The sequence below is a fragment of the Amblyomma mixtum genome, chromosome 1, assembly GCF_055824585.1.
Source record: "Amblyomma mixtum isolate Tamu chromosome 1, ASM5582458v1, whole genome shotgun sequence".
Classification (NCBI taxonomy): Eukaryota; Metazoa; Arthropoda; class Arachnida; order Ixodida; family Ixodidae; genus Amblyomma; species Amblyomma mixtum.
Window position 1 is genome coordinate 249933865 of NC_143012.1, and position 22991 is coordinate 249956855.

At 46.1% G+C, this 22991-nt stretch overlaps 1 protein-coding gene across 1 annotated transcript; it reads right to left on the minus strand.

The window, feature by feature from the left end:
• Window positions 1-1029: 1029 nt before the first annotated feature.
• Window positions 1030-22010, minus strand: cyc (basic helix-loop-helix ARNT-like protein cyc). Its single transcript, XM_089585179.1, has 14 exons — window positions 21908-22010; window positions 20655-20720; window positions 19303-19460; window positions 19131-19210; window positions 18252-18344; window positions 17389-17506; window positions 16216-16483; window positions 15470-15616; window positions 13474-13580; window positions 12032-12182; window positions 8019-8258; window positions 5285-5372; window positions 4127-4289; window positions 1030-1599 (listed from the first exon to the last, which is right to left on the minus strand). The coding sequence occupies exons 1-14, from the start codon at window positions 21967-21969 to the stop codon at window positions 1427-1429; spliced, it is 1914 nt and encodes a 637-aa protein (XP_089441305.1). The 5' UTR covers window positions 21970-22010; the 3' UTR covers window positions 1030-1426.
• Window positions 22011-22991: the final 981 nt, after the last annotated feature.

Genomic DNA, 22991 nt, shown 5'->3' on the forward strand with positions numbered 1-22991 from the left:
CACTGCCGATGCGACATGAAAAGCACACGGAGGTGCGCCGTTTGAACAGCAAATAGGTTTTAATATAGCTCACAAACAACTTTTCACCTCACTCTGCAGCTCTACATTCGATTGCGAGAGCCGTCTTTTTGTTGACGTAACTAGGCATTTTTGTTACATTCGTTTGGTTTGCTTTTTCAAATGTAATCGTATAAACAACTTTCTTCGTCGTCTAATTTAAAGCTACCTAATTGAATAAAGATAAGCTACGCCATGGTCGTTAACAATATAGTTAATATGCTTTTAACTGTTAGCAGAATATGGATCCAAATAACTATATTTAAGTTCGCTGCGAGGATTTCAGATCAAAGGAGCATTTCATTGCGCCATCAAATCTTGTGTAGCCTTATGTTTTTTTTTTTAATTTTCTTGACACTTTAAAGCCACAAGCAAGCTTATCGTGGCTCGCAATCCTGAATACAACTCATTAAGGGCTGGTCTTATCGCAACAACGAAGCAGAGCTCTTATCTCGCATATGTCACAAAATTTACTTCGCAACTGAGAACGTGACAGTGACCAGCTAGCAATAACCTTTGCTGTGCATATGAGACATACAACCTAAAGAACATGAACTCGAATCTCTGCTTGACACGGCGGCATCCACCAGAGCTCGTGAGACAACCCAGTAACATAGTCGGTTGCCCGACCGGTGCCGTTCGCTAATGTTCTGCAAATAGAAAAACTAACAATAACGACATCAGCTAAACAGTACATGCACAGCTGTATGATTTGCACTGTACACCATAAACAGCCGACATGGTCGCTTGAAAACGCAGGAAGCCTTCGCTATAAGCAGGAATGCGCCTGTGTTGGAGTAAAAAGGGAATAAGTTGTCCTCTAGCACTCTCTTTTATAAAAGAGCACGCTAGAGGACAACTTCACTCCCTTATTACTCCTTTCTGTATAGAGTGTTGTGTTAGGGTTAATAAAGCACACCGTTGCAGAGTTCACTATTTTTTGCTGCCCTCTTTTTTTTTTTCGACCATCCGTGCAATGGGCGAATGCAGTAGGGAAAATGGCTGCGGATACGTTGACGTCGACTATAACGTAGCCTTAAGACACCACGAGGGGGCACAACCGGCACTGGTGGCGATGCGAAACTTGCTGATGAGCACACCCGGCCTGAAACAGCGGATCACTCAAAGCGACAAGGCTTGCGTCCTGCCTCAGACACTCAGCGGCAAAGCTGGCTTCAGTTCAGCGAAGCTGTCCCACCGCTGTCCACACGGTTCTGCCGACACGAGTTCGAAAGGTCCTCCTTGTGTGCCTGGGCGTGGATGGCACACTTGGACGTGAATACTGACTGGCCTCTTCTGGTGCACTCAACGCGTGGCTTGTCCTCCGGTCCAGCGCAATTAGCCACTCGCACGGTCCCGCGAACAGGGTTCACGGCAGGGGCCAAGGCATGCCGCTGAAGTCCACCGGTCCACCGAGGCCGGCGTCGGCTTCCAAGAGGCTCATGATGACTGCCATGGCCGCCTCGTCGTTTCCTTCGCTGTTGCCCTGGCTCCCAGCGCTGAGAATGTCCCGACTCACGAAGCTGTTCACCAGATCCAGCTCTGCAAAATAGAAATGCACACACAGACATTAATTAGGTCGTGTATTCGGATCCCACCAGCGACATGTGTTCTTTTCTTCTACTTTCTAATCAATGAAATAATTACACTATTAATTTCCAATTCATGAACACCACAAACTAAAAAAAAAAGAAGAAAACATTCTCCTATGCATCATTTGCAGTTGGTTTCCTTTATATGTACTGTCGGGGACAAAAGTCTCCAGGACGCGTCATCGGGAACCGAAGCTGATAGATCTGTGATTAGCCGCTGGCTGAAGACTACACCTGTCGAGGTGAAAGCTGGGCTCACGTGCTATGGTTTGGTTTAGGGGGGTTAACGCCCCAAAGCTACTCAGGCTATGAGGGACGCCGTAGTGAAGGGCTCCGGAAATTTCGACCACTTGGGGTTCTTCAACGTGCACTGACATCGCACACTACACGGGCCTCTAGAATCCATCGAAATTCGACAGCCGCGGCCGGGATTGAACCTGCGTCTTTAGGGTCAGCAGGGACTCGCGTGCTATGAGCGGGCAGAAATATCGCCTTTTAAAGTTTATGCACTCATGACCAAGACTGTCATAAAAGAAATCCCTCTCTCCTGTGTACTACTGTATTAAATATTGCAAGTCATCCTGAGCTGCGGGATGGTCTAGGCTTCTAAGGGAACGTCCTGCAACTCGTAATGCCCAACGGCGACCCTGTTAGGCTTTCTCGAGAGTTCATTATTTAAAACAGTATCAGTAAATAGCGACATCTGTTTCTTATCCTATGCGCTCTGTGTGTACAGGCGCCAGCAGAAGCAGACGCAGCACGCTTCCACTCTCCAACATTAGCAACGAGTTGCACAACGGAAATTAAGAAGCACTGCGTGCACATGCGCGACAGTATATAGTGTTCATATGAGCACACAACGACTCAGGTTTTGCTTGCAGAGGCATAAATGAGGCTAGAACGGTAGAACCACGAGCGCTTTCTTCTGTCAGCTCATGTACGCGAGTGCCTCACAACAGAAGTTCTCCCGTTCTTTGCAATATCGCGTAGACGTCAGTGGCTGAAAACAAATGCGTCAATAACTTTTCCAGAATACCTATTACGTAATGAAAGCGGGGCGCTGGAGACAAGGGCGTGCATTTGTAACTTGTGCACAGACGTAGGTTTTTAATTCTATCTGCTCAAGGTATTTTCGGGAAATTAACTTGCCGCCCACGAGCATCACTCTCTACTCCAGATACGTGAAACATGAAGGGCTCTGATTGCACAGCTGACGACAGAAAATATGCATGACTGGAAGTTCATTCCTGCTACAATAAAATTGGACTTCTAATTCCCATATGCGTTCACAAAATTTAATTCGGTGTGTAGCGACAGCCGTACAAGTCAATATCCAGGGTGTGCGAGTATTCACAACTTCCAGACAACAAACAAGATATATTCGCAATACAAGCAAAAGCTAATTGATTCACAACTACTTAACATAGAAAATCCGTAAAAAAAAATATGGCATAAAATACGCTCCATACCATGAACTCGTGCATGGGTGATCTGCCTCTAAGGAACCTACACTAATAGCTTGCCATATTATTTATTCAAGGTCACGGTACAGTTAAAGAAAGCACAAAACGCATTGCATGATGAGTCTAAAATCTATGATAAGCAGCAGTCTTAGTCTCGCAAGATGGAATGAGAGCGAGGAGTATTCAGTTGCTTAACATCACCCAAGCTGCCTAGCAGAAGAGACCTCCAGCGAAGCAAGCATTCATTCCTATTTCTACACGCATTCGGTTCGGTGTCATCCCTTTTCGTAAATTCAGGACACTTACCGAATGTTTATGCGAGAATCATCACAAGTACTATTTTCGAACTCGATGGCTGTGCAGCTGTAGAACAGAGTGTTACTAAGCCGGCATCAGTGGGCGCAGAGGTGCATTTTGGCAGCGCAAAAAGCACACTGCTCGCATGTTTATTAGCGGCGAATATGGTCAGTATGCTTTCCCAAGTGGCGTGCATGAAGCTGGGGTTTTCTTGTTAGTTAATGGTTTATGGGTGTTTAACGTCCCAAAGCGACTCAGGCTATGAGGGGCGCCGCAGTGAAGGGCTCCGCAAATTTTGACTACCTGGGATTCTTTAACGTGCGCTGACATCGCACAGTACATGGGCCTCTAGAATCTCGCCTCTATTGCAATTCGACTGCTGTGGCCGGGATCGAACCCGCGTCTTTCAGGTCAGCAGCCGAGTGCCATAACCAGGGAGCCACCGGGGTGGCTCAATGTTTTATTGTTATCTTTCAGTTCCAGCACTACCACTTAGCAGATAAAACGCTGCACAGACTCCTGTAATAGAAATGCAAGTTTTCTTTGTTACGCACACAATTTTCATCCTGCGAACAAGTGTCTGTTACGCTCCATAAGGTATACAATTAATTCGTTAGAATGAAGTTTGGCTTAAACGAGCAATACTTTCTTCCCAGAAATCACACAAGCGCAACACCGACTACGGTGCCCTCGCTTGTCTGACGCGTACACACTCACCGGACTCCGCCATGGTCGGATTCGCTGGCGACGCGGACCTGAACGCGGCGCCGTGACTCATCTGGGGCTGTTCAGGCGAGTCGGTCTGCATTTCACCATTCACGTCAGCCGCTGCCGCCAAACCCGAGCTGGGCGATGGGCTACCGAAGGCTTTCCTCGCTTCCTGCATCCAGGAATCACACGCTGGCGTTTCTAAAGGCTCGTGCAAATAACACCACCATTTCGTCGCCATCTATCGTGATAAAATTTGCGCTCTCTGTCTTAATATGTGCCCCGACACTGAACTAATAGGTCCATGGGCGTAGTGACAAAGACTGAAGCCAGCTCCTCAAAGGCACTGGGAAGGGAAGAGCTCGACAACGGGTTGTTTTAAAACCTTTACAACATGAACTGATGTGAGAGATGGTCACACCTGTTTCGAAGCTGCGACGAGACTGCGGATGAAAACAAAATAACATGAAAAGAGACAGTGACGTAAGCATCACTGATAAAGGCTTTATCTTTCTAGTCCTGAAGTTGAGCAGATGCCCAAGATGACTGGTGACCCTAGGTTACCGCTCTTTGTGCGAGACAGTCCCAGTTATCCATCCGCTGCACAGGGCTTATATGCAGGTTAAGATGTAGAGCAGACGCTATAAAACTTTGATATGATCCCTTACATAGTGCGTGGTGTATTGTTTAAGCGCAATTTTCACAAGCAGTCACAGCAACATTAGCCATAGACGCGACAAGCCGCTGTACCTTCCGTGACCTCAGTTTTGGTTTTTAGGTTTTTTGACAGCTCAAGTAAAGAGAAACATTTTAAAAATAGCCCACAAACAGCAAGCCGCGGATACAGGAATTATAAAGGTTTCCGTGAAATTTTGGCCATCAGATATAAGGGTGTGAGGGTTTAAAACACCAGGCGTGAAAAGTCTACCTCGGGCCGAGAAGAGAACGAAAGAGTTTTACATCTATGCTCTCAGAGCACTTCCGCAGTTGATAACCACTAAGAGGACTGCTTCTGAGAGAAGTATTCTCGGGTACATTAACCGTGCGATTTTCATAGCTGCTCTTCTTTCTGCACGATTGATCTTGACACTAAAATAACTGCACCACAATTCAGGCCTACTCAGCGGAATCTAGCCTCTGATTAGATCATCTCTTGTCGCCGCTTACCTCCGATGTGGATGGTTGGTTTGGTGCCCCACTAAGGCAGCTTGCATCCAAAATTGTTGGGCTGGAACTCTGGCAGGCTTCTTTTGACCTGCAAACAAGCACAAAACTGTCACGCTTCAAATTTACATAACCACTTTCATAAGCTATCCCCACGAGCGGTCGCAAAGACTGCCAGCAGAAATAACAGTATGGATATACGTCTGGGCGCCGTGAGACAGCTCAAAAACAACGTTTCGCAAAATTATAGGCGTTATTTACACGTTATGTCGGCTACTTGAACACCATACAGCTCTCATGGGTGCAATTCCAATTTAAATGCGTAGACCTGGTAACCGCCTGTCTGTTATGGTAACAGACTGGATTCTAAAAGATTTGAAGCGCCAGAGGGGGAAGTATAGAGAGTCAGTTCAGGAGATAAGTGTAGGAAACTTCTGACAGAGTGGCTGGGTGGCTGGCGCATGACAGAGCTTATAACGGGCAACGCCCTCTCCTACATTGGACACATCATGTGTCACGAAAAATAAGAAGTGATGACGGTGACGATGATGATGATCGTTATGATGATTAACAATCTATTCAGTGAACTTGAGACCTCTGGAACAAGGTCGAGAGCCTACGCTGTTTCCCTGCGCTTTGGGAAATAGCTGTATGGAGGTGTCAGGCGCACTGTACAGCTGTGCAAAATAAAGCTAATACTGGGAACGACACGGGAAAGACAGGCAGTGTTGTGCGCGCAGTGCAGTAACATTATCTTTTACACGTCTTTTTATGTCACTCCCAGCGTTCGCTTTTGTGCAACAGTACAGCGCGTCTTATATCTCCATAATGTACCCCTTTGCCAAGAGTTCAGAGCACGGGGGTTTGCTTCTGAGGCACACTGTGTGGCTTGCAATGTATGCTTAGCGATGAAAGTCTCCTGAAGGTCAAAAGATTTTTGATCCTACCCTTTCCAGCGGGTGGGACATCCAATAATGCTACATGAGCCCTACACGGCTTAGAAGCAAACCCCACGGAGTCTAAAGCTCTCACAAAGGCTGTACTGCCACCTAGCTGCGCTTGCGGCTTAAGCTGCTTGTTGAGACCATATTTGGAGACGCCATTTGCTCGAGTGCACGAACAGATTTCTGCGCTTTCTGTGCGCATCTCAGTGTCAAACAAAACGTTTCAGCGAGCGTTGGTGGGCCCGACCATCGTCTCCTTTAAGCCTAGATGAGGCACTAGCACGACACACGACAATGCGGCAAGATGTTTTGGCGCGATAGTTGGTTATGAAGCATCATGAAGTGAACAGAGCAATTTGAGACGCACACAATAGGGCTAACATGAGACAAACAAAGCGCTGTATTCGTCAGATTGCGCAGTTCATTTCGCGGGCATCTTCCTAAATAAACCAAGGCGGCAAGGATCCTAGCGGTCGCTTCAGTGCGCATCATCATGCTTGCTATTTATGCTGGCTATCCAAGCCTGCAACAGGCCGCTTACAGATGTGCATTAGAGAGGCATCTTCGGCCCCGTTAACACAACGTGGTCGCCGCATTGAAAACGGAGTTTATCTGCAAGGCAGAACACATGTCTGCAAGGCGTCTTCACGCAATAATGGTGCGTGTATGTTACGAGCGTCATCCGTTGTTCCATCCACTGATTCATTCTCAGGAGCCCTCTGCTCCTCCCGGTCCGCAACCACCATTTGCATGCAGTGCTAAGCATGCGGCCGTGACGCATGGTGGTCACGTTTGTGCCAATGCAGCACTCAATTGGGCCTAAGCCAAGACCAGCAGCAAGGACATTTACTGACTACATTAACGAAGGCTGCATAGGTAGTGCGCTGCAACACAGTGTAGGCATGTAACTGCATAGAACGTTTGACGTGCATTACGACCATGTGGTTTTGGCACTGTGCTAATTAGTGCAGATAGCCACTTCCGGCCGCTGCTCAAAGCTGGTGCTGTACGATAAGTGCATATTTTCTGCGGGACAGAAGGCACCATTGGTAGACCTGCAGGAGCCTTTCACACCAATACTTTGGGGTAGTGAAATGGCGTTCGGAGCTTTCTTTTGTGAACGAATATGGGTGCTCGAGCAATCCTGTCCTAGATGAAGTGAAATGTTCGCCCTTCGCAAAAACCAACTCAGAAACTAATAATGAAGTGCAGATCTCAGGAATACTGTCCATGTGCTTCTCATTTCTTTTTTTAGGTAGGCGGATGAGATTCCGAAATTTGCGGGAATATGGTGGCCGCGGCCGGCGAAGGACAGGGTTAATTGGAGAGACATGGGAGATGCCTTTGCCCTGCAGTGGGCGTAGTCAGGCTGATAATGATGATGATGATGATGATGATGATGATGATGATGATGAATTACAGAAATTACTATGAGTGTTGGAATTTTATCTTGAATCAAGATGAGTTTTTGGGTTTTCGAACTTACTGAAATGCTGTCGCGTAATAATGTTATTGCTGCGTGTATGTGTGCTTTGCCTGATCGAATAAAATTGCTGGTAGTTAAGAAGTAATGCTGTCCTTTGTGCACTCCACATCGTCCTCCACCCTATTCGCTATTATCGATTTTTTTCCTGCCTTGAAGTGTACTCAATATTTGGGGATTATCCTTAACATATATGTCCCATCACAATATAACGATAGCGATGATTAAAATTCAAAACATAGGCAAGAATTCATGAGAATAGGCCTCCTGCGCGCCACCCGTAGTCCCGGAAAAGGGTTGGTGCGCTCACTTGGCCTGGTTGCCGAGGGCGTGCATGGCGATGTTGCGGCCTATCTTTCCGGCCCCGACGCGGGCGCCTGTGTGATGCGCGACCAGTGTCGCCCTGGCGGGAGCCAGCGGCCTCCCGTGTTCCGCAGACATGGTGCCGTGCATCACCACGTCCATGCTTTGGCCACCGACGGCGGAGCCCGCGCACAGCATTTCGTCCAGATGGCCGTTCGAGCTATCGACGATCACCACTTCCTGTGACCTGCGCAGAAAGGTATACCCGAAGATCACTGCTTAGTCTTTTAAGAGACTCTAGTGTTACATGCTTCAGGTGATTTTGAACAGTAAACCCACTCCAAGATAAATGAGGGTGTGATTGATGTCCCTGAAGATGGCACAAAGTGAAATAGCGGCAGTTAAGGAGAGCTGCCCATGACGTGCTGGGTCGGCAGAAGGAGGAGGAACAAGATGTATTGAGATTCAGCAGTGAAGACGTGGCGCAGTAATGGCCGGGGAACGAGTCGAGCTGCGACAAGGGAAGGCCGAGATCAGGAACACGAGAGGCCGCGCTTTTATAAGCCTCCACCTTCCGAAGAGGAGTTGGCGCGGGAGGCACAGAGGCTACTGGGCGGACGTGGCCCGTAGTTTCTCAAGGATTCCTGACACCACGTCGTTGGCATGCCAGACCGACCGGAAAAGACGTCCACCTTGAGGACGTTTTGATGTTTTATAGTCGGCGTACAGCTATAGCGGAAGAGGTTGTTACATGAATGACTTTTTACATGTACCGTGATGATACGTATGCACATATGTACAGTCTTTGTCAAAAGTAACCAGGCTCCATGGTTTGCATCTCATTCGTATAACAGAGCCCTCACGGCTTCCCTAAAGATCAGAAAGTTCTTTCAAGGTGAGAAGAGGGGTTCTTCTTACCATACAGAGATTTATAGCTTGAGAGCTGGCATAATAGCTTGAATATACGTCTAATAAGAAAAACGTGCAGCCTGGTTACTTTTGACAAAGACTGTACATTAGAAACATCTAGCATGTTGGCTCCGTCTGTTTCATTATCTGCGAATACCTTCTGTTTTATTCTGTTCTCCCTATAAAATGTTTTGCAAGTGCTCTCGCCTCTCCTCTTACTGTTGCCATGGTCAGTAGGGGCACAAAGTAAGCCTTAAAATGCTAACGTCACTACAGCAATTCTGTTGTATTTACAACGAAATAGTTGGCAGCAGCATAGAAGTTCTAACCGAAGTAGTTGATGGCGGTGACAGTAGAAGTAGGATTAGGAAAGTAATAATCGTGGTTTGGTAGCAGCAGAGAAGTAGCAGTTAGAAACATAAATCGGTTTCAACGACAGTTTTGTGGTATAGAGATGGTACTTCCTGTAGTAGTGCTCAGTTTCAAGATGTCAGGTCATCACTGGGTTAGGGTAGTCGTGAATACAAGATTCCTGTAGTCGCCGCCATAGACAGTTCGGTCACTACGGAAAACCGTGTAATACTTCCTCTATTGCCCTGTCATTTAGCCACTGTCCTGTTGCTTTGCGATTAAAAGCAACATGCGAGGAACTTCTGTTTAGCCTGAAACTGTCTCCGTAGTCATTTTAACTGTAAAGTTTCGCTTTTAATTTTGCTTGCAAGTACCACTTTCTTTTAAAGATTTGTGAGCCTGGATTGATTTTGTTCAACCCTACGTCATCGAACAACTAATCAAAGGCTCATAGGGACAAAGAAAAATGAAAAGGAATTGCAGGGAAGTTAAGCAGATGAGCGTTCCAGTTGTTTACCATGGATTATGGGAAAGGAAAACCGGATTAAAAATGTGGTGGAAGCTGCTTATAAAACAAGAATACAAATAACTACCTGATAAAGCGCACGCTACCAGTAATTTTACTGTATTTTTTTCTTGTACCACTTCATCTTTCATCGGTGTGCACATCTTCAACAAGAGCTCAATCATCCATTGAACAGTTCTAGCTCATATGGACGACAGTAGATACCTCGTACCGAGGGAGCGTGGAAGCCATAAATGTGCCCGAGGATTCGCTAACCGTGGACTGGGCCCCGGAGGTCGCCATTCAGCATGAATTTCAAGCTACCTAGCGCCGTCGAGAGGGCCCACGAGCCTGTCTAAACCTTATCCGTAACCCTTACTTCTGCCCTCTTTGTCATGTGGCAAATAAAAGTTTGTTCCTCTTCCTCAATAGACCTCTCCCTCGAGTAAACAACGTGACGTCACGGAACGCACGTGCAGCGACTGCAGCGCTCTCCTTCCTAGCGGCGATGGGCAAAACGCTCCCTCTTCGGCTGGCATCCAACGCTCTCGTATGTGCCTCGGAAGCGATGGAGCTGTCAGAGTACGCGAAATCACTGCCTGAAATCGCCCGGCAGTGATATGTTGAAAAGTTGAAAGTCGACGGGAAACAGTACCCTGACCCCTTCGTTTTGAAGGACTGGAGAAACAACCCGAAATTGTGGCCAAACGTGCGTTTTGGCGACATATACGTTTATCTCGTTCAGACGCCCGGCCCTTACACTATGAGAGCATGAAGTGCTACCGTTCGCTGAAGGCGTACGTTCTTGCAGCGGAAAGGCACGTGCGCCAAGTTTTGGCAGCCGACTTTATAGGGAAATTTATAGGGAAAATAATACTGGCCCTTCATTTTTTGGCACAAAGCTTATTGCATCCGTGGTGCGAGCATGACCGCCAGCCACACCGCAACGCATCCTCCGTGAGTGACAAATAAATCCACTTCTGTTATTAAGGACGCAGCGCATACTGGTCCATCAAATGTCATTTGCTTACTTTATGTGAACAAAATTACCATAAATACAACACGGCGCTCTGCACGGGCCACAAGCGCACGCGTAAACGCATCTAACTAGCGCCTGTATTATAAACACGCGTGCACAAGCAACGACGGAGAGCCTTCATAATGAAGGACGTTTGTACTTGAACGGCGTTTTCGCTTCATTGTCCGCTCAAAACGACCACACTTCTTCATATCTGCGCTGCGATTTCTCTTCTTGAATGAGAAAACACTGGGCACCCGGTCCGGTAACGAGGACGGGGCGCCTGCGTTGGCGGATAAGACGAGAAAAAAAGTTCACCGTGCCATTCACCTCGCTAGCTCTTCAAAATCAGCAAGTGAAAGAAACGAATGCTTCCCACCAGAGATGAAGTGCGCTCCGCATATCCTATCTGCCGGTCTTGGCTTCCATTTATCTCGATGCATTGCGTGCACCCACACCTTCAGGAGATTCTCGTCCCGCGGAAAACGAAAAAAGCGGATGCCGGTGCCTTTCTTGGCACGGTCAGTGCATCCCACGGCACAGCAGCTCGCAGGCATCACGAGACAGGGTCGAGGCACGGGTTCCGGCGCCCGCACTGCGATAGCTTCCTTGCTCGCCCAGCAAAACTATACGGGATCGCACGCAAACGGAGGACTGTTTTGCCCATCGGGTTCCCGGCGTGAGCCGGAAACGTCATCGCCGTGACGTCACTCGCCTCGCGTGACGTACCCGAGGAGAGGTCTATTAAGATCGTTCGCTGTTGTTGCCTGTAGGAAATAATATCCCGCGTGATTCTCTCTTGTTCATTGTTTTCTGGTTCTCCTCGCATCCTCAGCCATTAACCACTTGCGCTCATTAGCGCCCGCCTGATACATGTGACACAGGCACTAGGGCACTGTATATTCTCCAGTGTCACAATTCGTTTTTTTTTTAATAGTTCTGGCCGCGGCCCGGCGGCAGAGACGTTACGCAAGTGAGCGCAGGATGCCAAGCGTACATTTCTGACCATGTTTCGACGGGTGCACAGTTGACACTCGCCTGCATATTGAGAATTTGAGATTTTTGTGGTTCGTCTAACAACCTTTGCCCCAAAAGAGCTCAGAGCAAAAAGCGCATTATGTCACGGCGTCCGCTGCAGCTCAGGCCGTTTCTTCGGACATGTAACTAAAAAGGAATGCTTTGTTGTGATACAGCTCGTTACTCTAGGCCACGTATGTTTCAAAGCACAGGCGTTTACCTGATGAGCGTGTTGATGGCAACTAGGCACTCGACCTCCTTGGTCCAGGGATTCCTGAATGCCTTCCACGTGGTCTGGAGGCAGACGAAAGAACCCTCCTTGACGCGGAACTTGTACGGCTGGGTGCACACTGCCTCGTTCGTCTGCAGAACTGCGCAGGCAAAGGAGGCAGGAGTGTTTGTTAGTAATCTCTTAGCTGCAACTATTGTTTTCATCTGGTACGCTGTAAACACTAGATATGTGACGCTGAAATCAGGTATTATTGTCAGTATCGTACTAACCAAAGAAGAGAGCGACGAAACATGGAGGTCTGAAGAACTAGATGTATAAAAAAAAGTAAGCGGAGATTCTTCAGAGTTTTGGTGCTGAAGCCCACGCGATCCACCTCAACAATGGGACCTGTTAGCCTGACAAAGACTGAATCTTCATTTATACGTGCGCACTTGTCTCAAAGAAGTCATCCTTCTTGGTTTCTCACATAATCAGAGCGTGTTACTCTCTTTGTTAAATTGTCATGCCCTTCATGGCTAACATTCTCGGACCAAAATTTTGAAAATTAGAAAATTGTAAGATACTGTTATGGAAACATTGAACGTAATGGACCATTCTTCTGAAATGTTGCAACATGTTTCTTTTAAGGTGTTTCCATCGATCGCATCGAACAGTTAAGACATCGATAGAAAACCAATGGGGAATGATTCTGACGATAGAAAAAACGTTAATAGAAAAAAAGTGCGACTGCCATCGGGTGACCCGCAGGTATATTGATTGTTAGAATGAAATCCTCCATTATATAAATAATTACGTTCACAAAGGGTTTCCCGCTCAAAAATGCTTTTTTCTCCAATTGTTGGGTATGATGTGAGGCTTTAAATTTTCTAAACCATATTTAAATCAGGAGAAGTGACGTGTACCACTATCGTTTATAAATAAATAATCTCAGCTCAGGTGAACTCGAAAATAAAACATACCATAAAATCTGTTTCATACAAAGAGATAGCGTTATGGGCCCCGGGTGGCAGAAAAGCCGGCGTCGGAGTAGCCAAGAAGGCTCGTTGGTTCAAGCTGAATAAAGGCTGACCTAGTGAATGCGTTGCGGTTTTTGGCATTTATTGATGCGAGCATGAGTAATAAGAGTATGCTAATTACGAATTAGGTAACTGAGTAAGCAATGTGAACGGGACCCGATGACGCTATCGCGTTCTACTCTTAAAGACGAAGCTTAAGCGTTTCTCAAGTTCTTAGTAACCTTGACACCCGTTATTTTTTTTTTTTTCTTCAAATGAAATTTCTTTACAAATGAATAGCAAAAGTTCGTTTTTACGCGTCTGTCCTGCTTTGAAGTCAGTGATTCGCTTGGCATCATTGCTTATTCGCCGGAGCATTTCCCAATGTTTATAGTACATCTTGCGTTATTTTGTGGCGGTTATGAGCTCAGTTACCTTTCTTGTGGCATTCGGACAGCCGCAAGACGTCGTCCTGGCAGTAGTACTCGTAACACGCCGTGCCGAGCAGCTCTTGCGGTAGGTAGCCAAGGATCAGCGTTGCCCTAGGGAATTGACGGCAAGAGAAAAGAGGAAAAAACGCGCTCAGTTTACTTCTGGCAGCAAGCTGTAAAGGCCCAGCACTTCGAGAAAGGAAATAACGCGTTTTTTACCTGATACACCAGGCTATATATACAAGGAGTTGCGACTCTGAGAAAGCTGTGCTATAAATCTACAGCTTAGGCTGTAATGGTGACAACGACTTAGAGCGATGAAAATTTTGAAAACGCATTGGTAACCCCAGCTAGAACTGAATGCGATAGCATGCTGTAAAGTCTCTCTAGTTGATGGTCATGAAGATTATTATGATGATGCATATCGCTGTTTCTTTACTATCAAGCGGACACGACGTAGGCATCCCAGACTATTTATATGCGGGGATCTCGCGCTCCATCTCTTGGCTCTGCGAAGTACCCCGTCGAGCTCGTAGTTGAGATGGCTTCCGCATGGAGCACCACTACGACACGTCAAGTGGATTTCGGTTGCTCGTACGCATAAGCCTTGTTAATTGGCGACAAGAATTGCCGATGATAATTGGTCATCTTACTTAGATGTTGTTGCCCACTCTGTAGCGTAATCTGCGGTGCGAGGCGCTCAGCTTGAGTTCCGGCTCAGTCGTTTTTCTTTTCAGCACAGTTGCTTTTCTTTCTTCAGAGACACTACGTAATAGTGGTGGAATGAAGTAACGACCCCATAGACCCATGAGCAATTGTATACTGACGTCATCACTGATGCATTTCGTGATCGTTGTGAGGCGTTTTAATTACCCACGCTGCGTCATGTAGTTGTGACGTCACATCGTCATTAGCCAATGGAAATTTTGTTTCCACACCACAGGGGTTGCCGCCGAATGTGCTATCGCGCTAATATAGCCTGCAGTGCAGACAGGACGCGGACTTAGGAAATCGCCCCACAGTGGTCTTTATGGTGTCTTTTCTTTTACGATGTCTGTGCCTTACGTGTATCTGCAGCGAACTACAAGAATGCGCCAGTCTGCCCAAGAACATGTTCTCTTATGCAAAGTACGTATATCACTCGAAGGAGGAATGGGAATTCCTTCAGCAGGGACACCCTTCTTTGAATGTTCTGTGAAGCGTCAATTCCTCGCTCCTGAATAATAGGCTTGAAGTAGAGCGGTAACTTCGCTCATGTCGTAAGTACACTTCTCTCAACAACCGTCTCTGCTATCACCCCAATCAACAACCAACCTTTTTAAAAAAATTTAGCATGCGTTACAACGCTTGCGGTCGAACACAAAGCACCTTTCTCAGCCGTTTTCAAAACGTGTTTTGCCGATAAACTTTATGTTCTTATTTCTAGCGGACATGTAATAACAGTGTGTAAAAAAAATCCACAGCTCTAATTTATCATGAAACAGTCAAGAAATGCGTGTTATCGATTTTTTTGCCGACTGCCGAATCAGCTCAGTGTTCTCTTAGGTATCATTAAGCCTCAGTATTTCTTCATGCACATAAGTAGTACAATTATTCGCCTATGAAGTGCCTTCAGAGACAAGAATACTTCAGTGTCTTGTTTAGATATCTTAAATTTTCTGAGCGAAATAGCGTTTTTCTTCCTGGTAATCATTTAATGCTGGGCGACCTTGCGAGCCGGAACGATGAATGCTTAAATATGTCAAGGTGGCACAACATACTGCACGAAAAAGGAAAAAGAAACAAATCAGAGTCGCAAGAAAGCCCAGCAACCCAGCGCTGCGCTAGATCTTAACATGTCTGTGTATTCTTCTCCACGGCAGGTTTACAGGCCACAGACGTTATTGACTACTCCGCCAATGTCAGAGTCTCAAAAACCCTCAGGAACGCAAAGGCACGCTTGCTCCTGCTGTTGTCGCAGATGCGACGCTTTGGTCCTGGACGATCCCGCAAGTGCTTACTTTTTGTCGACGAAGAGGAACTTCCCGTCGACCGCGTGCCTGGAGACGAACTGGATGGGCTCCGCGTCCAGGGCGTTCCTCGTCGTGGGGCTGCTGGCGAGGTCCCCATGCACCCTGCCCACCGCCACCAGGCAGCTCAGGTTGCAGCTGCGAGCAACGGCCAAAAGGGATTCCGTTTAACACGCGCGTTGTGCTGAATGTCCAACTGCAAAGCTGACAGGATGCCGCATTTCCGTTGTTTGTTACTCACACAAAGTTGAAAAAAAAAAATGTATGTATGCTGCCTACTAACAACCTGTTTAAAGTACGTCGGCTACGTGGTGTACTAACGCAGGTTCTCAAAACTGAACCTGGCTGCTTCAATGTGCGCCAGAAAAGCGGATGTTTGGCAAGCTAGAATAAGTTGGAATCGAAGCCGTCAAATTTGTCACGTGCACATGTCAATCGTTATATGTCAACATCTATTTCTTAGGCAGCGTGGAAGCAACTCTCTCTAAACAAAACATTATCTCTGGGTTTCTATTTTTTTTAAATCATCAGATGCTATTTAGCCACGTGCATTTCGAATCTATACCGTTCTTACCTGGTAACTTCATCAGCCGTTCGCCATGGTTCTTTTTATTGGTTACATCTCAATAAGCAATCAAAGCACTCGAGTTCTCATTCTTTCCTTTGACTTTTTGCCGTTGAGCAGAATCATAATAATGTAAGGCTTGACTTCAGCCCTAGATGCCCAAGGCGCTCACCCTTCGCTGTCGTCCGGTGCAGCGGCGTCGTCGGGCAGGCTGAGCTTTGTGGGCGCCCATGACTTGAGGTAGCCGGTGCAGTGGATGACCGAGTAGCGCCGGTCGAAGCTGTGCGATTTGCGGCGCCGCTGTCCACCCGTCGTGGTATCCGCCTCCTCCTTGACGGTGGCCTGCGTCTTGCACTTCATGCGGCAAAAGAAGGAGCGCCGCGCGCCGGGACACAGCCGGCTCTGCCGCTGAGGAAAGTCGCCCTTCAGTGGCAGCATCGCTGAAACCGGAGGCAGTGAGAGTCGGTAGGCGAAGAAGGCACGCATTTCAAAATCGTCTCAGAGAAATAAACACGGAGGCGAGGGCTGGCATTGTGATGCGGTCACTTCCGGGAAGTTAACGAGCTCCCCTCATTTGGCAGTGGTTAATAGACGACGACGTTTGTTCCACGTTATCTACAGCATGGTGCATTGTGCACCCGTGCGCACCAGGCTTCGTCATGGAGTGGGAGCAAGAGAAGTGTTGCTAACAGAGCGAGACGCTGATTCAATTGGTTCGTTAATAGAAACAATATCAGCGCGAACGAGTGGAAAAGAACGATACACAACACGAGAGCTCGTGAATATAGAAGCTGTTCAAGGAAAAAGATCAAAACAGTCATTCTCTATTCCAATATAGAAGATTTAAATCTTCCATGTCTTTCTTTTACGTGAAGATAGAGTTTACCTGTGACGATGTTCGGTGCTTAACATTAAGCCTGGTCGAAGTGCTCGAAATCTGCACGGTTTGAGCACAATGCTCAAAACGGGTAATCAGATAGATGTCTGATTGAATCATATGGCACGATCCTGTGCACATATCCCTAAATCAGATTTTTCGTCCAAATCAAAGCTTGTTCTGGTGGTCAAAATTAAGCCGGACAGCCAATATTGCAAAAATACTTAGTGATCTTACGGCTAGTCAATATCCCGTTTGCGTCGTTCTGTTATATCATGGCTGACTTGCAAAGCGACAGCCGCAGATCTGGTAGCTATAGCGTGCCCCTACCATGCCTTGGACGTCCTCTCAGCGCATCACTTCGTTTTGGCTCCACATTGTACTGTTTTGTTTTTATAGAGTACACAATGCTCGATTACGCTCGGCTCTATCACACAATGTATAAGAAGAATTGACATGATGACGCACTTTTTGCATCGATTAGCCTTTCTTTGGGGGACAAGTCTGGAGACGAGAGCTGCTCTTTGACCTTGGCGATGTCCTTCGGATGAAGAATGTCAAACCAGCTTTGTCCCAGGAGGTCACCCTGAAAACAATAGAAAATTAAATGGAGGACCATGAGCACTGGCACTCCTTACGAATTCTGCTTTAAAAGAAGCGCGCGCAACCAGTTTTCACGCATGGATATAGTTTCCACATATCAACTTTCTGTAAGTTGCAAAAGATCCATTACTGCTCAATTTATTTTGCGCCAGAAGGATTAACGAAAAATGCCCGAAGAGAACAGGCCATATTATCGCTTTATGAAGCACGTTGGAAGGTGTAGATATATTGACCAAGCACAAACATCATCACCTTTATAGCAAAAAGTTTTCTTACAGCATGTACACTACCGCGAGCGAATTTTCAAAATAAGTATACTCATTCGTAACTGCGCTACACATAGGAAGGTGAGCCTAGATGAAGTGGTGGCACCTTGTGGTACTTGAAATTTACACGGCACAATAGAGAACCAATGTTAGGCTTCAATAGAAGTTCATGATAAGGACAGGCGATTCACGCACGTAAGAAAGCTATTCGTGAGCCAAACGAGCGCAGAAAGGTATGTTCAGGTAGCGCTTCGAGCAAGCCTGCCTTCAACGTTTGGTTTACTGTTGCTAAACGCCCATCTCTTTCTCCTGGCGCACAAGTCTGACACTGGGTGCTTTTTAAAAGTAGGTTTTGGATCGTCCTAGCATATTAAGAATTTCGATCACCAATGGCTACCCTTGCAGTCTGATGAAGGTAATCTGAACGACCAACGTAGCTGAACACAGAAGCGGTGCGCTTACCTGAGTATAATTCAGCGTTTGCTGCACAGACTCCGACATAAAAAGGATTCGGCCACGATCGCAGCTTACTACAAACAGAAAACCATCAGCACCCTGCAAGAAGACAATGAAACAGAAGTCAGACAAAAGTTCCCGATATCAGGCGAAACGTTGAGTTCTGAATCATGCTGCGGGATAATTACTACCATTTTCACTTTTAACTGAAATATATGTCTCATTTTCCCTGAACTGTCGATGACCGTCAAACAATTTTTGTCAGGTCCCTAAAGTTGTGTGTTCGTATGTCATGTTTTATGTTAAATAAACAAAACTTTCAAACTTTCAAAAAAAATAAGCATGCATAAAAGATAACCTTAAGGCACCGACAATATCTTTTTAACATGTTTTGCTATTTTTTGTTCTTTCTTAATTCGAGTGCATATACTTCCTGTAAGAGCTGCTAGTATAACCATTTCGTTTTGTCAAAATCGTAAAGGTATTCATTTAGTTACTGACAGCAGACCTCTATACATCTGCGTGTTTTTGGCTTCCTAATCTATGCACACTTCTGCATTTGAAAACACTCATTCAAGTTGTCATAACACCGACTTGACAGGCCACATTGTTTTCCTCTAGCAACATACAACGAAAGAAGCAAGTTAGAGTTTTCATTCCACAATATATGACTTATCACTGTAACAAAAGGCAGTGTGCAGCAAAAGACCACAGCCTGCGTCTGGAAACGTTAGTTCTTGCGTCTTCCAGCCAACCACGTGTTTCTAGTGGTATTATAAGCCTGCATGAAATGTCCTCTCCGCGTAAAGTGGCAACGACATTAGACAAAACCCTGAAAACAGGCCGCTTCAACTTTGTTTTCTTACATTATTGGTTCAGACTTACTTGCAGAACAACGTTCTTGACGTCCTCGTCCGATATCCAGGGCGGCTTGTAATGTCCTTCCGTGTAGGAATTGATAGAGCCTGCGCCATTGAGACAACACGCTCAGCGTGAGCATAAGCTGCAGACAAAGATCCAGGGGCACAGCAACACAGTGGATTAAGCTTCCACGCACCCCGTATGGTCTTGATGTGCTGCACCGCCATTCGCAGCACGGTCAGCTTGTCCAGCTTCCGGGACATGGCTTTGCACATGGGCACCAGTGACGACATCTCGGTGATGTACATGTTCATCTTGTCCCGGCGCCGCTTCTCGATCTCGCTGTGATTTTGCCTGCAAGTCCAGGCACGGTCGGTGAGACAGAGCCTCAATGGTCGGATACTCTGCCATCATTAAATAAATCCTTAAGAGCCAGTAGCCTCTTTGGCTTGTAGAAATACGAGTAGCACAATAGCAGCAACCAACTTTATTATCAATTACCTAACTGCACGCTCACGTTGCATGTTACATTCTACAAACTCCCACTTATAAGCTACTAAGATGACAGTTTCGTTCTCCCTGCCATCCGCTAACTCCCCCAGGTCACTGTCATCCGGACCGTCTAGATCGTGCCGGCCAGTGTGCAAAGAGAAGTACTTAGGGCAAATTTAGTCTCGCTGTCAGAAGCAGTTCAAGGCAGGGAAAACTGCTCATTCAGAGCACATAACCTACAGAATGAACTAGACAACAATACATGCTTCTGGACTAGCAATATTCTATCTCACAAATAGTTAACAGCATTGTTGAAAAGAGCTCTTTCATCTGGTCAGGAGAAACGAAAACAACAAATAGTCCCTCAGCTGCTTCAACAGTGTAGATCACTATTTCAAACAATTAATCTGAAGAGGTATTTTAGAAATGCTTTTTTAAAGCAGAGCGAGTGTTTCATGCACTGGTTAAATTATCAAAGAAAGTCCGCACAAACACAGCACTACGGAGGACTGCTGCGAAGCGGTGCGCTATCATTTGCAAACATGGCGTCGACCGAGCCCTCTGAGCCTCCTGTGTGCAGTAGCTGGACGCAGGTGTTCTTTCCTTCCCAATGATGGACCCACAGGCCTCGGAATGACGGATTGGAGGAACACATTTACGCAGCTCGCACCGTTCTTGTTGGCTCAGATACCCGCAGCATCCACAGTGTTGCGCATTGCTTGCGAGATGGAGTATAAGTAAGGAGCCGATAATGAGCAATCATAGCCGAGTTGCCGTTTGTGCAGCCCTTAACAAATGGTCGTAGCCTCACCCTGCTCATATCTTCCTGCTCTAAACGACGTAACAGCCCTACACTATAACTATTCAAAAGTTATCAACAGAAATGAGGACACCACGAAAGCAGAGCCTTCGCGTTCAGTGAAAAGCCACTTATTTTAGTGACTTTGTCGGTATCGGCATCGTTTGTAAACTACCTTGTAATCAGCAACGCCACGCTTACAAAACGGGACAATCTATAGGCGAGCACGGGTGTAAATGAAAGGAGCCGAGGCTTACTTCTTGGCATCTTCGGCCTCCGACCTGGCGGCGCCTGCATCCTCCTCCTCGCCGTCCCCCATTTCGCTAAAGTGGAAAGAGTGAAGGCCAGGTTATAGCTTCACGTGCATGGCAGTGTTCGCTTAGGGAAACAGAGTGCACTCGCGAGAGACAGCAGATTCTGTGCAAGCGCGGCAAACGCTGCCCTCGAACCACACTTCCGGTGGAAACAAGTTTAAACTTACAATGACATCATGTCACGGAAAAAATACGTGACATCATGCTTGCTAATGTTTTCGCGCAAAAATTACCTTTCTTTAAGAGCCCATATTCCAAGTGGGTAAGCAGACCGCTTCTTCTCATCGATTATCAATGGTTATTCTCGCATGACAGCTCGCGTACTTGAAAACAAACTTGAAGGAGCCTACGGTCTTTCAAGTTTGTTTTCAAATATATCAGCGACCTAGGAATTAGTGTAACATCCATGATGAGAAAAAACAATGTCTCTCGAGTATTTGCATCTACTGCACGCAACAGCAACCCTATGCAAATCTATGCAAATCTAGCTTCTCACTGACAAAAAGATAATTCTTTTTTTTTTGTTGTCAATATTTAAGCCTTGAACCGTGAGTCGTTTTGAGCTCCACGCTGTGTTCCGTCGCCATACGATTTCACTTCGCATGGAGTCTCCAAATATCAACAGATGCCCTCCACAATCAGCATGTATCCCCAAGTCACGAGAAAAAATCTGTGACGTTCACTTTAAACGCCAATGAATGAGTTATGAAGTAACAAATTAAAACACTCGAGTAAACAGCAGGCCTTTAATTGGAAACCGTAGGCTAAATGATATTTTATTCTCCACCTCACACAAAAAAAAAACTTATCAAGCGAAATAACTGCATTAGGTTTTCTTTTTTTAAGAGCAGGCCAGCGGAACGTGCTAACTGGCACTGTAATGGTGCACCGTTATCTAGTGTAATTTGATGCAAACACGAGTGAAATGTTTTCAGAATGTGCAGATTTTTTCTCGGCACCTTTATTTTTTTGTACATTTTCATGTCTTCTTTCGTGCATTTTGTAATATTGAGTTTACTGTATTCGTTTCCTAAACCTTACTAAAACGGATGCACAGATAAAATCCTGCACAAGGACTAAAGTGTCCAAAAATAAAGTAGATAGGTGAATTATTTATATGCGGTCCCATTACTAAGGACGATGCTATAATTTTTATGTGTCGTGGAATTCTTTAAAAAAATAAGAAATAGCAGTACCTTAATGTCCATAGTGTCCTCTTCGCGTTAGCCTCGCTCGAATAGAGCGCTCGAGAGTCCATGGCACGGGCTGTCCTAATGAATTAGCGGAAACTGGCAGCCTACAAACCTGCAAAGAGAATATCCGAGCGACACCGGTGATCAGTCGAAGAAAGCATCAAGCGTTTACTTGCTTACTGCGCGCATTAAAATTCTTTAACGGTGCCCAACGTTACGTAAGCTTGTCAAAGAAATACTTTTCGCCTATGTGAAATGATATCTGTTAACTCTTTTCAATGTACAAGTGCAACAAAAAGGCAAGCGGAAGGTGGTGAGGTGATCTTACTGGCACCCTTGTTAAAACAATGTGGCGCAGTGTGCTCATGCTCATGACCTCTTAGTACACTGATCTGTGTACATTATAATGTGACGGAATTGAGCTAGTTGGCACATGTGTGGTCTAAAACAGCCTAAAGACACAGAAACAGGTTGGTGGCCACAGCCACCTTGGCCTATTCTGCGCAGATGCTTTATCTTTTACTATACCTGTTCTATAATATTGAGCGCTACCGCGGGTGTATTGTCCGCCTTGCTTTACAATCCACCCGCACAGACCACACCGACATATTTATCTCACATTTTTTTTTTTAATAAAAATCTGTAAACATTAGAAAAATTGCCTTGTATATTGCTCTCTGTGCGTAATGAAATTTTAAATGATGGTCTGTGCTTACCTTATGTGTTAGTTGTTTTTTGTGCCTTTTTTTGCGCAGTTTGCCATAACGGATACCGTAAACCAACCCGCTCTATTAGCTGCTGCTGTTATAAACAGAAGCAAAGCACAACGCGTGTAAATACGCACAATGTCTCACAGCAATTTGTGACTTTGCAGAAACTCCAAAACAAGGAGGTTTGGTTAGATCCCCCCCCCCCCCCCCCCCCCCCGCCCAAGCCTCGACTCGAACCCTCGAAATGTCGGACTTGTGACTGAAGTGTTCCGACTGCAGAATGTCAATAACGGAAAACAGACTCAGTGATATTTCTTCTTTAACCTAACCCTGCTTCTTTGAATAATCTAACGTAATGGCATCCCAGTAAAAAATGA